The following is a 19,932-nucleotide window of genomic DNA, read 5'->3' as shown; positions in this document are numbered from 1 at the left end:
TCGTGCAAGTTGGAAAAATTCCAACATAATTAAAAAAGAAACTTTACGACCCGAACCATCTCTTTAAGCATATTCACTTAGCTAGGATAAAATGATGACTTTTTTTAAACTTTGCACCTAAGGGGCTATTAAAATGAACTACATTGCTTATATATATTTTATGTTAAGCACTATTTAATAAGTTACTAATTAAAACACACAACTATTATTCCAATGATTAAACATTGCTAAATGGTATATATGTAATGTAAATAGATGACTCCTTTGGGCTAGGCTTTGAAAATAGTTTTAGTTAGTAAAGTATTGTTTGTTTTTTATGTAAACCTGCCATTTATGTCTGTTATGTAGATTTGTTAGAAATTTCTAATGCTTGTTAATATAAGCTAAAATCCGTAGTAACTTTATCTGTGTCGTAATCATTTAGTTACCAACACTTTAAAAATCTGTGGTTTAATAATCAACACAATATTAACCAAATTTTAAATCGTTTTAAGCAGCTAACGTGGATGATATAATAATGTAATTTTAGTTTATTGCTGGATTGACTTGGGTTGCCTGTTTTTAATATTACAAATTTCATGACATATATTTATAAACCTGTTTATTTTTTAACTATTATTTATGTAAATTTTACTAGAAAACAGAAAATACTTTAACAGTATGTTATATTTAACTTAGCTGAATTTAAAGATTATAAAAAGCAAATATTGAATGTTATGGTTAAATATCTACAATTAAATAACAAAAAAGAATACAAACCATAGCTTAGTTAAATTGGTTATATTAAATTATGAGTCAAAAAGATAAAAAAGTGGTTTCAAAACATAATATTTATAAGTTAAATAGAAAAGGTAATATTTGCTTTTACTTTAGCAACCAAATTATTGGTAATAAAGTAACTATAAAACTGATACCTACAACCAAATATTTTCGAAAAAAATTTTAAGAGGTATTTTGCACATAGTGTTTGGTAAAACTATTTTTTTATTGCGTTGCAAAGATCGATTTTTTTGTTCAATTCCTCATTAATTTTCTGAAAATCTTTTGGCTCTTCATTAAAACTTAATATTCCAAAGGAGTCATTTTTATAGTAAAGATGTGCACTCTCAAAAAACATCAAGTTTTTGGTATTTAAAATTTCTTTACTTTTTAGGTAATATTGTTTGGCATCATCAGGTTTTTCAAGTTTATACAAGCACTCTCCCACTGTGTAGTAATAAAGCATGACATTGTCATCTCTTTTTTCGTTGGATGAAATTTTTCGTGATAACCTTAATGCCCTTTTACTTTTTTGTAAACAAATGTTGTAGTTTTTAAATAGAAAATAACACTTCAATTTTACGGACAGTAATTCAAGTTCATGTCTTTTGTGAATTGATTTTGGTCTTTCAGTAGAATTGATTAGCACTTCCATATCTTTACAAACATCAAATGCCTTAACTTGGTTTGTTTTATTTTGAGTTGAATTTCTGATTAACCCAGCTGCATATGAAATGCTTAAATGAAACAACATTTCTTTGGAAACTTTACTGTTTGTAGTTTGTAAGCGAACACTTATTTTTTTACCCATTTCAAAAATGTTTTGAGCTTGTTTTGCATCATAAACATTTCCTTCAACTGATTGAAGACATTTTATTGTAGCCACCAAACAGTTTCCAAAATGGTGGTTATATCTTTTTATATCTGGTAAAGTATGGTGAATGTCAATAGCCTTTAGAAATAGTTTATGTGCCTGATTAAAATCCTTAAGGCCCATTAAAGCAATTGCTTTGTTCCCTAAAAGATCACTATAATAAAATAGGTGATTATACTCATAACATTTTTGAGTAATAATTGGTTTGGGTGTTATTGATGAATTTATACTAGTAGATATGCTGAAATTGGACGAATGGTTTTCTAAATTTTGATGATCCATTTTACAATTGTCATTGCTATAGTTATTAAAATTGGAGTCTAAACTTTTTTCAAAACATTTCTTTGCTTCAAAGTGATGTTCAAGGCGAAGATAAATAAGGCCTCTTATATCATTTTCATCATGAGGAACATAATTTTTGTTTTGATGTTTTAAGTGCTCTGTTTGAAAATTTTGAGCAATTTCAAAATATCTAACAATGTTGTTAATCCTAATAAAACTGATTATTTGTTTATTCCATTCTTGTTCTGCTTCTGTACGTTTCAGGACATCATTTTGTCCTCTTTTTTCCATGTACACCAACAGCCTTGTCATGTGAGCAACAGAAATTGCATAGTTAAAATTAGTATCATCTTGTTCTGAAATAATTTTCTTTTGTTGAAGATGCTCAATAATGTCATAACTAGACCTTGCTTCCGTAAGTTTGTTAATTCGACCAAGCGCGGCAAGAAATAAAGTCATTGTTCTGTAGAGCGCACGTTTCACATCAAACTTTTCATCAAACGATGAATTTGCCAAACATTCTAGTGCTTCATATTGATTTAGATTTTCAATAATCTCATCGTAATCTTTGGATGTATCACTGAGTATAATTACCCTTTTTATTTCTTTTAAAAATTTTTGAAAAACTTTTTTGTCACCAGCAACATAGCATGACACGGCCAATATACTTGCAGTGTAGCCTTCTTTGCTGTTTAGATATTTAACCATTTCACTTACTGGTTTTATAAAATCTTTGCCATTATAACCTAGAGGGTTTTTACTAGCATATGAAGAATAGCCATCAGGGCTAATTCCACATTTTCCAACTATATCATAAAACCAGTTGTCCTCCTTTTTTTCTGGGTTGTTAAGGCTTGCTATTGCAGCAAAAGGAATAATCATTTCTCCAAAATTAATTAAAATAAGTTGAAAAATAACCGAATACCATTCAAAGTAATTGGTTTTGTGTTCTTCTGTTAAATTATCTTCTAGCACAATTATATGTTCAAAATCAGAATAAGGAGTTATTTCTTTTCTAGCCAATGATCCAAGTGCAACTAAAGCAAAAGCACAAGGAGGGCTTCCGATAACGTTTACAGAATAATCGGATATATTTCTTAAGATTTCCTTGAACTTGTATGAAATTTTATTTTGCAAGTACTTTATATGTTCAATCTGGTTTTCAATATTGTTTTTTTGAATTTTCTGTAGTTTTTGGTCTACCCATTTTCTCATTTGTACAACTTCTTTGAAAAACAATTTTGACTGTTTAATTAGATTTGCATTTTTGTTAACTGCATTTGATTGTTTAAGGATATAACTACATAGGCTTGCCAGATCTTTTTCAACTTCTTTCACATTTTCTGGCTTGCGAATTATCGCAGCGTTTAACAAAACTGCACTTTTTAGTAGATTAATTTTGTTGGTTGTTCTTTCCTTATAAATTAAACCGAGTTGGTGAAAAATTTCTGCAGCTTTTTTTGGGCTTTTTTCCCTTCCATTTAGGTAGCAAAACTGATCTTTAAGTCTACTGGCAAGTTTTTTTTCTTGTTTTTTTTTGTATTCATCCATATTCTGTGTTTGTACAGAAAGTTTCCTTCTAATGACTTTTTAATTTTTATTATAGTAAAACAATATTAAGTACGTATTTTGTACGAGTTATTACTTTTCTAAAAACATATAACAGTGATTAAAAACTACACTTGTAAATAAACAAAAAAGAATAGAAGCCAAAGGAAATTTAATCGTTTATGTTAAATATACAAAAAAAAATTAAGAGAAGTTTAAACATCATATTTTTATTTCTTACTGTTAAGATAAAGTGAAGGTTATATTTGTTTTAAACTATACAACGCAAATATCCTAAACTTCTAAAAGCAGCAGTTACTTTTCAGCAAAAGGTTTCCAAAATTTAAAAGTTTTGTGATTCTATTTTTAAATAAAATTAAATTTCATTTGGTTGCACAAATAAATTTTTCTGTTTAATTCTTCTTCAATTTGTCCACGTTTTTCAATAAAATTTATGAAAATTGAGGTGTCAGTTCTAGAGTAAATCTGTGCACTATGTTGAATATGATGATATAAATTACAATTTTTGATAAATTCAGGGAAATTATGCTTTATAATATATAAGTCTTTAAAGTATTTTTCACTTTCGCTGTAATCATTCTTGGTATAATTAAAATTTTTTTGACTTTTAAGGTAATACTGTTTGGCATTATCAGGCTTTTCAAGGTAAAACAAACATTCTGCAAGCCGATAATAACAACTCATTACATTGTCATCTCTTTTTTCATTGGATGAAATTTCTCGAGAAAGTCTTAATGCCATTTTAGTATTTTGTAAACATTTACTATACTTTTCAAATAGAAAATAACACTTTAATTTCACACACATTAATTCAAACTCATGTCTTTTGTGAATTGATTTTGGTTTTTCAACAGAATTGATTAGCATCTCCATATCTTTACAAACATCAAATGCCTTAACTTGGTTTGTTTTGTTCTGTGGTGAATTTCTGATTAACCCAGCTGCATATGAAATGCTTAAATGAAACAACATTTCTTTGGAGACCTCAATGTTTGTAGTTTGTAAACGATTGCATATTTCCTTACCCATTTTAAAAATGTCTTGAGCTTGTTTTGCATCATACAAATTCACTGATAGAAGACATTTCATTGTCGCCACCAAACAGTTTCCAAAATGGTGATTATATCTTGCTATATCTGGTAAAGTATGGTGAATTTTAATAGCCTTTAGAAATAGTTCATGTGCTTGATTATATTGTTTAAGGCACATTAAAGCAATTGCTTTGTTTCCCAAAAGATCACAATAATGAAGTTGGTTATCATAGTCAACACATTTTTGAGTATTAATAGGACTAGGTACGGGCTGATCAATTTGTGAATTTATATCACTAGATTTGTTTATATTGAGTGTATTATTTTCTGACTTTTGTTTGCCAATTTTACTACTTTCATTTTCATATTGAAAGTTGTTAAAATTATGTTGTAGGCTTAAATCAAAACACTGCTTCGCTGCTTCATATTTTTTAAGGCGAAGTAAAATAAGGCCCCTTATATCATATTTATCATGAGGAACATAATTTTTGTTTTGATAGTTTAAGTACTTTGTTTGAAAGTATTGAGCAATTTCAAAATAATAAATAATGTTTTTTAATTCAATAAAACTGATGATTTGTTTATTCCAATCATTTTCTGTTTCTGTCTGTTCCAAAACATCACATTGTCTCTTTTTTTCGATGTACACCAACAGCCTGGCCTTGTGAGCAACAGAAATTGCAAAGTAAAATATTTTAGCATCATGTTCTGAGATAATTTCCTTTTGTTGAAGATGCTCAATAATGTCATAACTGGATCTTGCTTCTGTAAGTTTGTTAATGCGACCTAGCGCGGAAAGAAATAAAGTCATTGTTCTGTAAAGTGCACGTTTAACATCAAACTTTTCATCAAACGATGAATTTGCCAGACATTCAAGCGCTTCATATTGATTTAGATTTTCAATAATCTCATCGTTATCTTTGGATGTATCACTGAGTATAATTACCCTTTTTATTTCTTCTGAAAATTTTTGAAAAACTTCTTTGTCTCCAGCAACATAACATGACACGGCCAATATACTTGCAGTGTAGCCTTCTTTGCTGTTAAGATATTTAACCATTTCACTTACTGGTTTTATAAAGTCTTTGCCATTATAACCTAGAGGGTTTTTGCTAGCATTTGGAGAATAGCCATCGGGACTAATTCCACATTTTCCAACTACATCATAAAACCAGTTGTCCTCCTTTTTATCTGGGTTGTTAAGGCTTGCTATTGCAGCAAAGGGGATAATCATTTCCCCAAAATTAATTAAAATAAGTTGAAAAATAACTGAATACCATTCAAAGTAATTGGTTTTGTGTTCTTCTGTTAGACTATCTTCGAGCACGATTATATGTTCAAAATCAGAATAAGGAGTTACTTCTTTTCTCGCCAATGATCCAAGTCCAACTAAGGCAAAAGCGCAGGGAGGGCTTCCCATAATATTTACACAATAATCAGATATGTTTCTTAAGATTGCTTTGAACTTATATGAAATTTGATTTTGTTTATCTTTAATTTCTTTAATTTGATTTTCATTAATGTTTTTTTGAAATTGTTGATCTGTACATTGTATCATTTGTACAACTTCCTCGGGAAAAAAATTTAAGTAAGTTCGGCTTTGCTTGTTCTGAAGTTGTTGGTCTGTCCATTGTCTCATCTGTTCAACTTCTTTAAAGAACAGTTTTGATCGTTTAATTAAGTTTGCATTTTTGTTAACAGCCTTTGATTTTTCAAGTATATAATTACAAAGGCTTGTCAGATCTTTTTCCACTTCTTTAACATTTTTTGGTTTGCGAATTATTGCAGCATTTAACAAAACTGCACTTTTTAGTAGATTTAATTTGTTGTCTGTTCTTTCTTTATAAATTAAACCCAATTGGTGAAATATGTAAGCGGAATTTTCATAGCCTTGTTTCTTATTATAGGAGTAACAAAATTTTTGTTTGATTCTTCTCTGTGTTCGTCGATTTATGTTGTTAGTTGTCATTTCTCTTTCGCTTAATTCAAATTGAAGTAATAAACGAGTGAAACAGTCAGTTATATGTTCCCTGCCGTTTGGGTAACAAATTTGACTTTTAAGTTTTCTGGCAAGCTCATATTCCTGTTTTTCTTTGTAGTCATTCATATTGTATTGTGTTTATATACATATATAAATATATTTACCCTGTTACCCTAATGATTATTTCACTTATATACTTCTTTATAGTAAGGTATCAATAAATACAATTTATGTTTAAGTTATTTTAAAAATTGACCAATAATAACATACTAAGCTAGTATATACTAAGCTAGGATATAATGATGACTTTTTTTTAACAAATCCACCCAAGGGGCTATTAAAAATAAACTACATTGCTTATATATATTTTATGTTAAGCAATATTTAATAAGTTACTAATTAAAACACACAATTATTATTCCAATGATTAAACATTGCTAAGTGGTATATATGTAATGTAAATAAATGACTCCTTGGGGCTAGACTTCGAAAATAGTTTTAGTTAGTAAAGTATTGTTTGTTTTTTATGTAAACCTGTCATTTATGTCTGTTATGTAAATTTGTTAGAAATTTCTAATGCTTGTTAATATAAGCTAAAATCTGTAGTAACTTTATCTGTGTCGAAAATCATTTAGTTACCAACACTTTAAAAATCTGTGGTTTAATAATCAACACAATACCAACAAAATTTTAAATCGTTTTAAGCGGCTATCGTGGATGATATAATAATGTAATTTTAGTTTATTGCTGGATTGACTTGGGTTGCCTGTTTTTAATATTACAAATTTCATGACATATATTTATAAACCTGTTTATTTTGTTTTTTAAACTATTATATATGTAAATTTTACTAGAAAACAGAAAATACTTCAACAGTATGTTATATTTACCTTAGCTGAATTTAAAGATTATAAAAAGCAAATACTGAATGTTATTGTTAAATATCTACAATTAAATAACAAAAAAAAATACAAACAATAGCTTAGTTAAATTGGTTATATTAAATTATGAGTCAAAAAGATAAAAAAGTGGTTTAAAAACATAATATTTATTTATTACTTTTTATAAGTTAAATAGGAAAGGTAATATTTGCTTTTACTTTAGCAACCAAATTATTGGTAATAAAGTAACTATAAAACTGATACCTACAACCAAATATTTTCGAAAAAAATTTTAAGAGGTATTTTGCACATAGTGTTTGGTAAAACTATTTTTTTATTGCGTTGCAAAGATCGATTTTTTTGTTCAATTCCTCATTAATTTTCTGAAAATCTTTTGGCTCTTCATTAAAACTTAATATTCCAAAGGAGTCGTTTTTATAGTACAGATGTGCACTTTGAAGAAAAAAACAATTTTTGGTATTTAAAATTTCTTGACTTTTTAGGTAATAATGTTTGGCATCATCAGGTTTTTCAAGTTTATACAAGCACTCTCCCACTGTGTAGTAATAAAGCATGACATTGTCATCCCTTTTTTCGTTGGATGAAATTTCCCGTGATAACCTTAATGCCCTTTTACTTTTTTGTAAACAAATATTGTAGTTTTTAAATAGAAAATAACACTTCAATTTTACGGACAGTAATTCAAGTTCATGTCTTTTGTGAATTGATTTTGGTCTTTCAGTAGAATTGATTAGCATCTCCATATCTTCACAAACATCAAATGCCTTAACTTGGTTTGTTTTATTTTGAGTTGAATTTCTGATTAACCCAGCTGCATATGAAATGCTTAAATGAAACAACATTTCTTTGGAAACTTTACTGTTTGTAGTTTGTAAGCGAACACTTATTTTTTTACCCATTTTAAAAATGTTTTGAGCTTGTTTTGCATCATAAACATTTCCTTCAACTGATTGAAGACATTTTATTGTAGCCACCAAACAGTTTCCAAAATGGTGGTTATATCTTTTTATATCTGGTAAAGTATGGTGAATGTCAATAGCCTTTAGAAATAGTTTATGTGCCTGATTAAAGTCCTTAAGGCCCATTAAAGCAATTGCTTTGTTCCCTAAAAGATCACTATAATAAAATAGGTGATTATACTCATAACATTTTTGAGTAATAATTGGTTTGGGTGTTATTGATGAATTTATACTAGTAGATATGCTGAAATTGGACGAATGGTTTTCTAAATTTTGATGATCCATTTTACAATTGTCATTGCTAAAGTTATTAAAATTGGAGTCTAAACTTTTTTTAAAACATTTCTTTGCTTCAAAGTGATGTTCAAGGCGAAGATAAATAAGGCCTCTTATATCATTTTCATCATGAGGAACATAATTTTTGTTTTGATGTTTTAAGTGCTCTGTTTGAAAATTTTGAGCAATTTCAAAATATCTAACAATGTTGTTAATCCCAACAAAACTGATTATTTGATTATTCCATTCTTGTTCTGCTTCTGTACGTTTTAGGACATCATCTTGTCCTTGTTTTTTCATGTACACCAACAGCCTTGCCATGTGAGCAACAGAAATTGCATAATTAAAATTAGTATCATCTTGTTCTGAAATAATTTTCTTTTGTTGAAGATGCTCAATAATGTCATAACTAGACCTTGCTTCCGTAAGTTTGTTAATTCGACCAAGTGCAGCAAGAAATGAAGTCATTGTCCTATAAAGTGCACGTTTTACATCAAACTTTTCATCAAATGATGAATTTGCCAGACATTCTAGAGCTTCATATTGATTTATATCTTCTATTATCTCATCATAATCTTTAGATGTATCACCAAGTATAATTACCCTTTCAGTTTCTTTTGAAAATTTTTGAAAAACTTCTTTGTCTCCTGCAACATAACATGACACGGCCAATATACTTGCAGTGTAGCCTTTTTTGCTGTTAAGATATTTAACCATTTCACTTACTGGTTTTATAAAATCTTTGCCATTATAACCTAGAGGGTGTTTGCTAGCATTTGGAGAATAGCCATCAGGGCACATACCACATTTTCCAACTACATCATAAAACCAGTTGTCCTCCTTTTTATCTGGGTTGTTAAGGCTTGCTATTGCAGCAAAGGGAATAATCATTTCTTCAAAATTAATTAAAATAAGTTGAAAAATAACTGAATACCATTCAAAGTAATTGGTTTTGTATTCTTCTGTTAAATTATCTTCTAGCACGATTATATGTTCAAAATCAGAATAAGGAGTTATTTCTTTTCTTGCCAATGATCCAAGTCCAACTAAGGCAAAAGCGCAAGGAGGGCTTCCCATAACGTTTACAGAATATTCAGATATATTTCTTAAGATTTCCTTGAACTTGTATGAAATTTCATTTTGCAAGTACTTTATATGTTCAATTTGGTTTTCTATATTGTCTTTTTGAATTTTCTGTAGTTTTTCATCTGCCCATTTTCTCATTTGTACAACTTTTTTAAAAAACAATTTAGAACTCTGAATTAAGTTTGCATTTTTGTTAACAGCATTTGATTTTTCAAGTATATAACTACAAAGGCTTGCCAGATCTTTTTCAACTTCTTTCACATTTTCTGGCTTGCGAATTATCGGAGCGTTTAACAAAACTGCACTTTTTAGTAGATTTATTTTGTTGGTTGTTCTTTCTTTATAAATTAAACCAAGTTGGTGAAAAATTTCTGCAGATTTTTTTGGGCTTTTTTCCCTTCCATTTAGGTAGCAAAATTGATCTTTAAGTCTACTGGCAAGTTTTTTTTCTTGTTTTTTTTTGAAATTATCCATATTCTGTGTAAATATATATAATTCCCTAATTCAATGACTTTTTTATTTTTATCATAGTAAAATAATATTAAGTACCAGTTTTTTAGCAGTTATTACTTTTCTGAAAACATAATTTAGCTTAAAATTTGACGTTTATGTAAGGTAACTCATTTAAACAAACCAAAGTAAAGGTGTTGACTTTAACAGGAAGCTCCAGTATTATATTTAGTTTTGTATTGATTTATTCCACCTACTCAGGAAACTGTTTAAATGCTTAGGTATAAGTCACCTACTATTTTAAACAAACTGTACCATATACTGTTATATTAACTCATCTTAGTTCTATATACTTAATATGGATGGACAACTTTTAAACACCTAACAAAAAATACTTTTTTAATTCTTTTAATTCACTTGACTTTAATTAATTAATTTAATATTAGTTATATAAAGTGTAAAAAAACTATTTGTAATGTTGCTACCATCTATAGCCAATTAAACAAATTGTTAATCATACTAAACTAATTACAGTTGCAAATTTTTAAACAAATTGAAGAAAAAGTGTTATTATAATGGTTTTTAGATATTATTTAAACATCTCCTACTAGATGTTATAATTACCTAATGTTCTAAACAATAAAGTTGTATTTATTTTATCATTACAATTTTTTTAGTGAACTTTGGTGTCTGGAGTGCTTGTTCACGAAGTTGTGGTCCAGGTATAAGAGTGAAAAAAACAAACTGCGATCCAAATTTAGATTCCTGTAACTATCAGTATGAAGATTGCATTGTAGAACAAAAATGTCAAGGTCGGGCTGTTCTTTTTTAACATTTTTCAATGATTGGTCTATTTTTTTAATAATTGCTTGTAACATTAACAATAAAAAACCTTTTTTTTTTCAAATTAGAAACGTGTTTTGAACCATTTGTCCCCTTTTTTCAACCAACCGGGCGGGGTTGTTGTGATTCAAGTATTACTGAAAATTGTGGTTTAAGACCAAGAGGCGGTCGCATTATCGGAGGATCTGTATCTGAAAATGGGGCATGGCCTTGGATAGTGAGCTTTTAAGTTAAATTATTGTTAAATTGAAGTATGCTGTCTATTTCTTTAAGCTCATATCTTTAATTGAAAGTATTTTTTCCTGTTTTAAATTACCTGTATAATTTGTAATTTAATTGTATAGAAACTAATTAACTTTTTTGTATCTTGATTTTTTTTTAAATTTTTTGTTGTAAGTTGTTAAGTTTTTTTTTGTATAAATCTTTATCCTCGATGTGGGAAAGCCGAATGCCCGAATTAAACATAGAGTAACATAAGTTACTCCGACCCAGTCTCAAGTTGCCTGTGGCAGTTTGGAATATTATAGAGACTATAATTGCTCGGTAATTATGCTGCTGATTAAGTGCTGGCTCAGCAGGAGTTCATACCGTTTATAGTGCCTTACTCAAGGGTGCTACAGCATGAGATCAGTGGGGATTGAACCCACGACCTCATGTGTGGTGTAGCAAGTGTTCTTACCACTACACCACGCTGCCAAGTTTTTGAATTCATATTTTTAAAATTTTGTTTTGTTATTTGTATAATACAAACCCAATTAAAATAGGTGCTTGAAATGTGTTTCTATTAATTCTATGTCGACATCTAATTGACTTTTTAATTAGATAGTTGTTTATACTATTTTTTTTTCTTTTAGGCTTACTTAATAATTGGAACAGGTTTTTGTGGTGGAACCCTTATAAGTGAGAATGTTGTAATTACTGCTGCACATTGTATAAGGTAGGAATAATCTTTTTTTTTTAATTTTTTTATTCTTAAAAACTGGTTCCCACAGCCTTAACATTGAAAATTTTGTTACTACTGACCCAATCTATATATGCCTTTGACATTTTGACTTTGATAGTATTAGTACTGTTTGTAGCACATAACCCAAGGGCGCTAAGACCTTTTAAAGGGGTTGTTCTCACCCCAACACTTCGGCTCTTGTTGATGTATTGCTGATATGTTAAAGTTCATGGTTTACTGAAACGTTTACCTTGCAACATATGTATAAGAAAGTATTTAACTTGATTGATTATTGATGGGGTTTTTATGTATTAATTTGTAAACTTTTTTTTCGGATAGCAGGTTTATAAAATATTTATATATTATTATTTTAAGCTTACATGATTACAGCCTTCAATCACAATAAATATAAGGTTTTTAGAACATTATGCTGTGCTTTTAATGTTAAAATAATATGTTTATTTTACTTTTACAGTAACTCCATTACTGTATCACAAGTGACTGTGGTTCTTGGAATACAGGATTTAAACAGAATGGATGATGCACATGTGCAAAGAAGATCTGTACAGAGCATAGTAATTCATCCCCAAAATCAGTTTCCAGTGTACGACATTGCCATTTTAATTGTAAGCTCATAAAAATTTTTTTTTTCTAAAAATGTATTAAATATCGTTTTTTATTGATCTTATTAGTTAAGTATTGTTTTTTTATACTTTTTGAACCTTAATGTAGAGTGGTTGACTTACGATCTTAACATTAAGTGACATCAGTTACCCTGACCATGAGTTATTTTTTCGCAGTTTGGAATATTATTGATTATAGTTGTCCAGTAAACTAATGATGGAGTGTTGGCTCAGCAGAAGTTTAAACTGTTTATAGGGCTATCAACAGGGGAACTACAGCAAACAGTGGGTATCAAACCCAATTTAAAATTTAATACAAAAAAAAATTTAAGTTTGACAAAGTTGTACATTAAAAGTCTTTTTACAGTTGAATGAACCAGCTGTTCTGGGCTCCCGGGTTTCTCCTATTTGCTTGCCTAATGGAGAAAATATTCCTGATGACACAACTTGTTTTGCAGCAGGCTGGGGCTCGTGTAAGTAGCAGCTCCTGGATAACAAAGAACGTTAACTCATGCATAAACTCTGAACAACTAACTTTAACGGAACATCTTGTATTATTTGAAGTTTTTTTTTCCAAGTTCTTTAATCATACACACTTAGTTTAGCTAGTTTATATAACAATTATATGTGACTTTTTTTAAAATTTAGTGAACCCGACATCGACGGAGACAACCTCAGTGTTATACGATGTCCCATTACAGATCTTACCGTTTAGGCTTTGTCTCCAACGCTACAGAACAAGCACGAACCATGACTTAATTGGCGCGTTTTTGGTTTGTGCTGGCAGGGCGTTTGGCACTGTAGATACCTGCCGCGTAAGTGAAACTTGTTTTTAAAGCGATACCTTGTGTTTTTTTCTGGTAAGCCTTGTATGGTATATTTGGTTTTTAGATTTAAGGTGAATTTCCAATCGTTAGCATATCTTGGTGTTTTTTCACATTAAAAAATTCCTGCTATGGCATTTCCACGTTGACCTCAAAAGCATCTCAACGCAGCGTGGTGTAGACTGGCAGCGTTGTTTGTTGATACGCTTGTTACACCGTATGAGGTCGCGGGTTCAACCCTCACTGCTCCCATGCTGTAGTGTCCTTGAGTAAGGCGCTATACGAACCCTTGCTAATCCAGCACTTAATTAGCAGCATAATTATCGGGCAATTATAATCTACAATATCCCAAACTTCCATGGGCAACTTGAGACTGGGTCGGACTAACTGATGTTACTCTATGTTTAGGTCGCGCATTCGTCCTTTCCACATCGAGGATAAAGATATATACAAAAAAACAGCATTAGGGTTTAAAACTTAATTGTAAGAGTACTAGTTATAGAACGTTTTGAACTTCACTGTATTAATTTTTCTGGTTTTCTTGTTTTACAAATATAGGGAGATAGTGGGGGTCCGTTGATGTGTCAACGCTGTTCGAGTTGTAATTGGATTCTATGGGGCGTGACCTCATTTGGAAGCAGAACCTGTGCCCAGAAAAATGCCCCCGGTGTTTACACAAAGATTAGTTATTTTATGGATTGGATTCTGAGTGTTGCCGGTTCGATAAGCACCGCTGACTACAGCAATGCCTCGTGTTCATAAAACTTAAAAATTAAAATCCCTAACCGGTTCTTGTTTAAAGCTGTGTAATCATTACACGTTTTTGATTGTTATACAGCATCACTTTAATATATTCAAGATGTGATAGTTATCTTACTACGATATTTTATTGAATAAAACATACCCATGTAACGTTTAACTTTAAATAGAGTTTATTATCATTGAATAGGACTTGACATTACCACTATTCCTGGTAAGAAAATCCTACATAATTCGGCAATAAGTGCATATGTTTGCAAAAAATAGAAGTGATTTGGACAAAAGAGGTTGGTTATAAACCACTTATTTTAAAAATAGAATTGTGTAAATTCAGCCTACGTGCATGTTTTTAAAATTCTTGCAACATTAGGATCAAAAATGCAAGAAAGAATATCAGAATAAATAGAAGTCACAACAAGTTACATATAAATAGCAATAACAAAAATGTGCTTTAATGATTTCTAGTTGCAAATAAGTTAAACTATAATACGTTATAGCAAAAATTTGATGCTATTTAAGTTTTTTGCGTTATTGCACGATTTTAACTGAAATTTTTAAAAGAACAAAATAATTTTCTTTTATGATATTATAATGCCATAATTAGTACATACCGCACTGTGAAGGTAATTTACGAATGACTGAGCGCACTAGGGCGTTCAATATGAATTTAGAATGGGCAGGTTATGGCATTTAAAAAAATACGTTAACAAAAAAACAGCTTCACGTTTCTAATAGAAATTCCACGAACTGTTGTTTGTTCGTAAACTCAATGTTGTATTATAAAATTTTGTGAATGCTGTTTCGCCTTTTTCTTTTATTTATTGAGCCACGTAAAACATTTAGATAGATGGTTGAAAAAAACATCCTGTGGTTAGTGTCACGTCCCATTTATCACATTAGAACGGGATGATATTCTAAAAAAATATGAGTAAAATAATAAATTATACCATTTTCAGTTTTAAATGCTTTATTTAAAAACTATTATTATAACAAGAAAGTGAATTTCACTAACTTTCCTCTGTGGATAAACAAATTTTTCGGGTGTATAATTGTCATTGCCTTTTTCTTAGCTTTACAGTCGACGGTTGAATCGTCATAACCACAACTTCTTATACTTATATAATCCCACATAAGCCAGTCTAATGGTTTGACGTCCCAAAAAAGCAAAATGAAATGGCAAAACTCGCGAGTAGATAAATTGTGAAATAATTTACCGGCGCCACCGACGTTGGTAAAACTGGCGCTTAGCCATTTCGAAAGAGGCTTTGACTGCGCGGTCTAAAATACATAAAAATAAGTAAATACAGGTAATAGATAAAACCCCACACTAAGTTAAACTGTGTGTACATAGTGGATACCGTTACTTTGAAGTAAACATTTATGTCAAAAAGTATAACGCCTTTATAAGTAATACTCCTACACAAAATGATATAAAAGGGCTAGTTGTTGATTGAATAAACCTAGTGCGACAATAAGTTGCAAAACTCTTTTAAAATTACCCTCATAATTTCGGTCATGTATCCTTTTGATGCTGTAACGTCATCTTCCATCATTAAAAAGTATTCAGGGTTAAGATGACCGATAATGTAGGACATTAAAAAGTGCATGTCAAGATTTTGTTTAGCCATCCACCGAGACCTTTCAAGTGTGTCGCCGAAACGCGCCTGCACCAAATTTTGCCAACCTGGCAGAAGCTCAGCAGGTGGACTTATCACCTAAAAAGTTTAAACAATGAATTGTCTCCCTCATTTACGGTCCAATAAGTATTTTTAAGCGCTCTATTGGTCACGGCATTGTTGATTTAAAATTGCAGGTCGTATTACAAACTTTCCAGGAATTTATTTGTAAATGGGCTATTGTTTAAATTTCGCAACTGTTTAAATAGGCGTATGTACCTACTCGGGTAATAATACTTAAAACGAAAGTTCGGGATTTTACGTTCTGTTTTAAATGTCATCACTACACAAACAAGATTCGCGTTGAATTTACAGTTAATATTAAAAATACCGGGAAGTAATTTATGCACCCTACCCTACACCATTAAATCTATGAAATACAAAGAAAATTGCTATACTCTGTAAGCTATAACGGTCAGTCAAATAACAATTCACTTTATTTAATGCTTAAATACACACAAATGGATGGCTAGGGGATTAAAGTGTGGGCACTTAGGTCTTAAACCTCGTACTGTAATTCTTACCTCGATAATTCCTTGATCAAATTCTGCAGGAAAAGCGTTCTTTATCATATTAGCCACTTCGCTTACGTATGTCAAATTGGATTCAGCTACGTAAACGACAAATGCGCAATTCTCTTTGTGTATTAAATCTATGTTTGAAATCATGCTTTTTAGAGTGTTGGTTAAATAGAATTGGCCTTTTCGTATAGCACTCGGAATGCCCACAGTTATCATTTTTTCTTTCTTAACTTCGCCCAGTTTGTATTGCGGCTGGCGAGTGTCGTTTGAAAACACTAGTGATGTGTAGAATTCGTTATTAAATTTGTCGTCTATATCAGGCGACTGCGCGTTACTACTAGGCGTAGTTCCCTTTGAAGTTGTTTTCATTCCAGTTGGAATAACATCGTCCAGAACTATTACGTTCTTTTGTTTTTCACACCCAAATAGCAGCAAAATTCTTCCAAAAAGCGCAAGAGCGCATAGAATAACTATAATAGTAACCAAAGGTTGATTTCTAGTCATTGTTCTACAGTAAATTTATCCTATAATATAGAAAGATTTAAACGTCAACTACAGTCTATACAAACTATATTATTTTAGATGATTAATTATTAATAACTTTAAAGCCGAATGGCATAGTAACACAAATATGTATAATGCGATACTTTGTATCGTTAAAACAATATTTATTCACCAAGATATAAGATTACATTAATATTAGCTCAACTACTAGAATTAATGGATAAACGTGATACAGACTTCGCTTAAAGTTTACTTATAAGCACTCTTCCATTACCCATCTTACAAATTAACTTGGGTTAGGTGCTACGCTATATAGATCTAAATAAAAACTATATTTTAAATATGCCTATGCCTGTTGAATATAAACTCATTGTATTTGGCAAATCCATATACATGGCTATTTTATTATACACGAAGCTATTTCGTTCTATAAATGGATTTAACACTTTTATACGACTAGACGACTGGGCTATTTCTATAGTGCTTTTATATAGAAAAACCACAAATAAGAATATAGGCTATACTAACTAACCACCAACGCTGTCTTATGAAGTAACGCATTGTAAACATGTGCATTGAAAAGTAATACAGGAAGTTGGTATGCCATTAATCAGCCTGAAATATGACTGTTGCCTGTTTTTCGAATTTATTCGACTTGAGCTAAATTTCAAAGGGCAAAAGCAACTGATTGTAAAAACGTAAAGGCTTCTGAACTGTCTGAACTGGTAACAAAATAACGCTGCGTAGTACAAACACTTTCAGTTTACAGACTGATCTAGTGAGCTTTTAAACCCCCATAGAAAATAACCGCGTACTTCAGAACTCGAATATAGACAGCTATATTACTAAAGTTTTCCCTGTGTATATATACAGTGTATACTTGTACAGGTTGCGTGACGTTTTCTTACTTCACGCATCAGTATCGCGATGACGTAAGTTGAATGTCTATCAAATAGAACATGCAGTCTACTGTAGCACATGTTTTTTATTGCAACTGTTTTTACATTTACTCCTTACATGTAGCGCGATTGTACTGCATAGTTGCGTTGCTAGTTAAAATGGTGATATACGGAACTGACGATTTGCTATGTTAGCATATGAACGGTTGATTGATTTAAAAAGGGATTTTGTATTGCGCTGTACATTGGATGTCATCTAGGTTCAATTATGCATTTAATAACGTGAAAAGCAAAGGGATATATGTGCAAATACAATTTCAGCCAAAAGTTGAATCCAAGAAACAAAAAATTGTCCGAAGTTATTTTTTCCGTAATCATTCCGAAAACGGTACAAACCATAAAGGCCAACCACATGTGATATGGAGTTGAGTAATGCCAAAGTTCTACGCATACAAAAATAGGGAGCATACATGACGCATACACACATGTTGTTTTACCTTTTTGTTTTTAAATTTTTCTCATTGAAGTATTATAAAATATTTTAACTAAAAATAGCGATAGATCGTAAAAATACTTGAAAGGTAAACATTAGAACGCGTAGTATCATGCTAAATAAACACTGGGGACAAATATGTAATTTTAGTCTATATTAAAAAAGTAGAATGTAATGCAGGTAATTTTATTACTTAAACTAAACAAAATTATGTTTTTATTTAAATATTTTTTGTTATTAGATTTCTATTAATTTACGTAACAATGCATGTTCAATGATCGTGTGGTTGGCGGTAAAAAATAATACATTTTGGAATTATTAAAAATATATTTTTTGATTTTCTGCTAATTTGTCATAACTATAAAACCTTCAGGAAACTTTAAATTATTTTTTAAATAAAATAAGGTAAAACATACCTTACCACTGGTAACACGTGGTTTTGTGTAATACAGCAAAACTACTCGTTTTAAAATAAAAATCTTTCGGAAAATTTTAATTTAAAAATGATTTTTTATATTGACACTAAGCTGACAGAGTTTAATAAAGTAAGCCAATAACGGTTTATATCTTTGCTTTGCAATATTTTATAGCTACAATATTACTAAGTGTATGCGTACTGGTGTATGCTATTTTAAATATTCTAATGGATCCAAAAGATATTGAGTTGGCAGAAAAATCTGCTGATGATCCAGAGAACAAAGAAGAGCAAGAAACTAACCAGGTTTAAAACTGCACTGATTAGAAAAGCAAGTTTTTTTAGGCATATTTTTTATGTAAATTTTTAACAATTTTTATTTTCTATAAAGGAAGAGGTTGCGGGTGAAAATCTTGGTGAACCTTCAACATCCCAAGGAGAGAAGAGCGAAGAAGAAGAAGGAGAAACAACCACAGAAGGTGTTGCTTTAAAATTTTTTTTTTTAATTTTAGGCATTGCTGAGAAATTTGCAAGTTTTTTGCATTCTTTAAAACTTTACAGCCTAACCTTAACAAAAGTAGCCTAATTTACTTTTATTGTAGGTACTAGAATTTTTACATAAAATAACTCTTTCTATTTTAACATTTGTAAATTTATTCTTAATATAGAACGCAAATCTTCACAGCCTAAACATAAAGTAACAATATTTTTTTGAAAATTTAGAATCCAAATTGTTGTCATCTGAGGTTATTAAAGAACTTTTACCATGGATTTCGATCGCCGTCATTGGTTTTATACTTTTACTAGTTGCAGGTTTGAAATTTTTCTGTTTTTTATATTTAATGTATATATAGAAAATAATAATTATTACTGATTGCTGTTTTTTTTATTTATTTATCTTCAATGTGGAAAGGTTGACTTCACAACCTAAACATAGAGTAAAATAAGTTAGCCTGACCCAGTCTTAAATTGCCTTTGGCAGTTTGGAATATTATAGATTATAAATAATTTAGCTGCTGATTAAGTGTTGGCACAGCAGGACATACCGTTTAAAGTGCTTTACTTAAAGGCACTGGAAGTTATAAGCAGTGATGATCGAACCTAAGACCTCACGTAGTGAGCCAAGTGTTTTGACCACTACATCATCTTGTCAGTTTTAAAACAAAGACTACTAGTTTTGCAATAAATAAAAAATGTAAGTATTTATTAGCCTATATAAACTCATTTTTATTTTTTAAAATCATTAAATTTGTAGTCTTAGCC

General features: G+C 30.3%; 3 protein-coding genes across 3 annotated transcripts in view; 2 read left to right on the top strand and 1 right to left on the bottom strand.

Annotated features, from left to right (window-relative positions):
- The first annotated feature begins 10,442 nt into the window (after window positions 1-10,442).
- On the top strand, window positions 10,443-14,489 carry LOC145745132 (kallikrein 1-related peptidase b11-like). Its single transcript, XM_082563127.1, has 9 exons — window positions 10,443-10,450; window positions 10,704-10,747; window positions 10,847-10,981; window positions 11,081-11,229; window positions 11,867-11,949; window positions 12,431-12,581; window positions 12,946-13,051; window positions 13,227-13,393; window positions 13,961-14,489. The coding sequence occupies exons 1-9, from the start codon at window positions 10,443-10,445 to the stop codon at window positions 14,162-14,164; spliced, it is 1,047 nt and encodes a 348-aa protein (XP_082419253.1). The 3' UTR covers window positions 14,165-14,489.
- On the bottom strand, window positions 14,292-17,420 carry LOC145744951 (alpha-1,3-mannosyl-glycoprotein 4-beta-N-acetylglucosaminyltransferase B-like). The gene is made up of 4 exons (XM_082562926.1): window positions 16,362-17,420; window positions 15,661-15,876; window positions 15,174-15,439; window positions 14,292-15,075 (listed from the first exon to the last, which is right to left on the bottom strand). Exons 1-4 carry the CDS (start codon window positions 16,860-16,862, stop codon window positions 15,039-15,041), a joined length of 1,020 nt encoding a protein of 339 aa, XP_082419052.1. The 5' UTR covers window positions 16,863-17,420; the 3' UTR covers window positions 14,292-15,038.
- A 1,468-nt stretch (window positions 17,421-18,888) lies between these two features.
- Window positions 18,889-19,932, top strand: part of LOC145745130 (sushi, von Willebrand factor type A, EGF and pentraxin domain-containing protein 1-like) — a 29,044-nt gene continuing 28,000 nt past the window's right edge. The window contains exons 1-3 of the mRNA XM_082563124.1: window positions 18,889-18,975; window positions 19,061-19,148; window positions 19,393-19,482. Of these exons, the coding sequence (XP_082419250.1) occupies window positions 18,898-18,975; window positions 19,061-19,148; window positions 19,393-19,482 (256 nt within the window). The 5' untranslated portion in view covers window positions 18,889-18,897. The remainder of the gene's footprint in view (window positions 18,976-19,060; window positions 19,149-19,392; window positions 19,483-19,932) is intronic.

This window comes from Corella eumyota, chromosome 3 (genome assembly GCF_963082875.1).
Source record: "Corella eumyota chromosome 3, kaCorEumy4.1, whole genome shotgun sequence".
Lineage (NCBI taxonomy): Eukaryota > Metazoa > Chordata > Ascidiacea > Phlebobranchia > Corellidae > Corella > Corella eumyota.
This window is presented reverse-complemented; position numbering and strand designations above follow the sequence as displayed.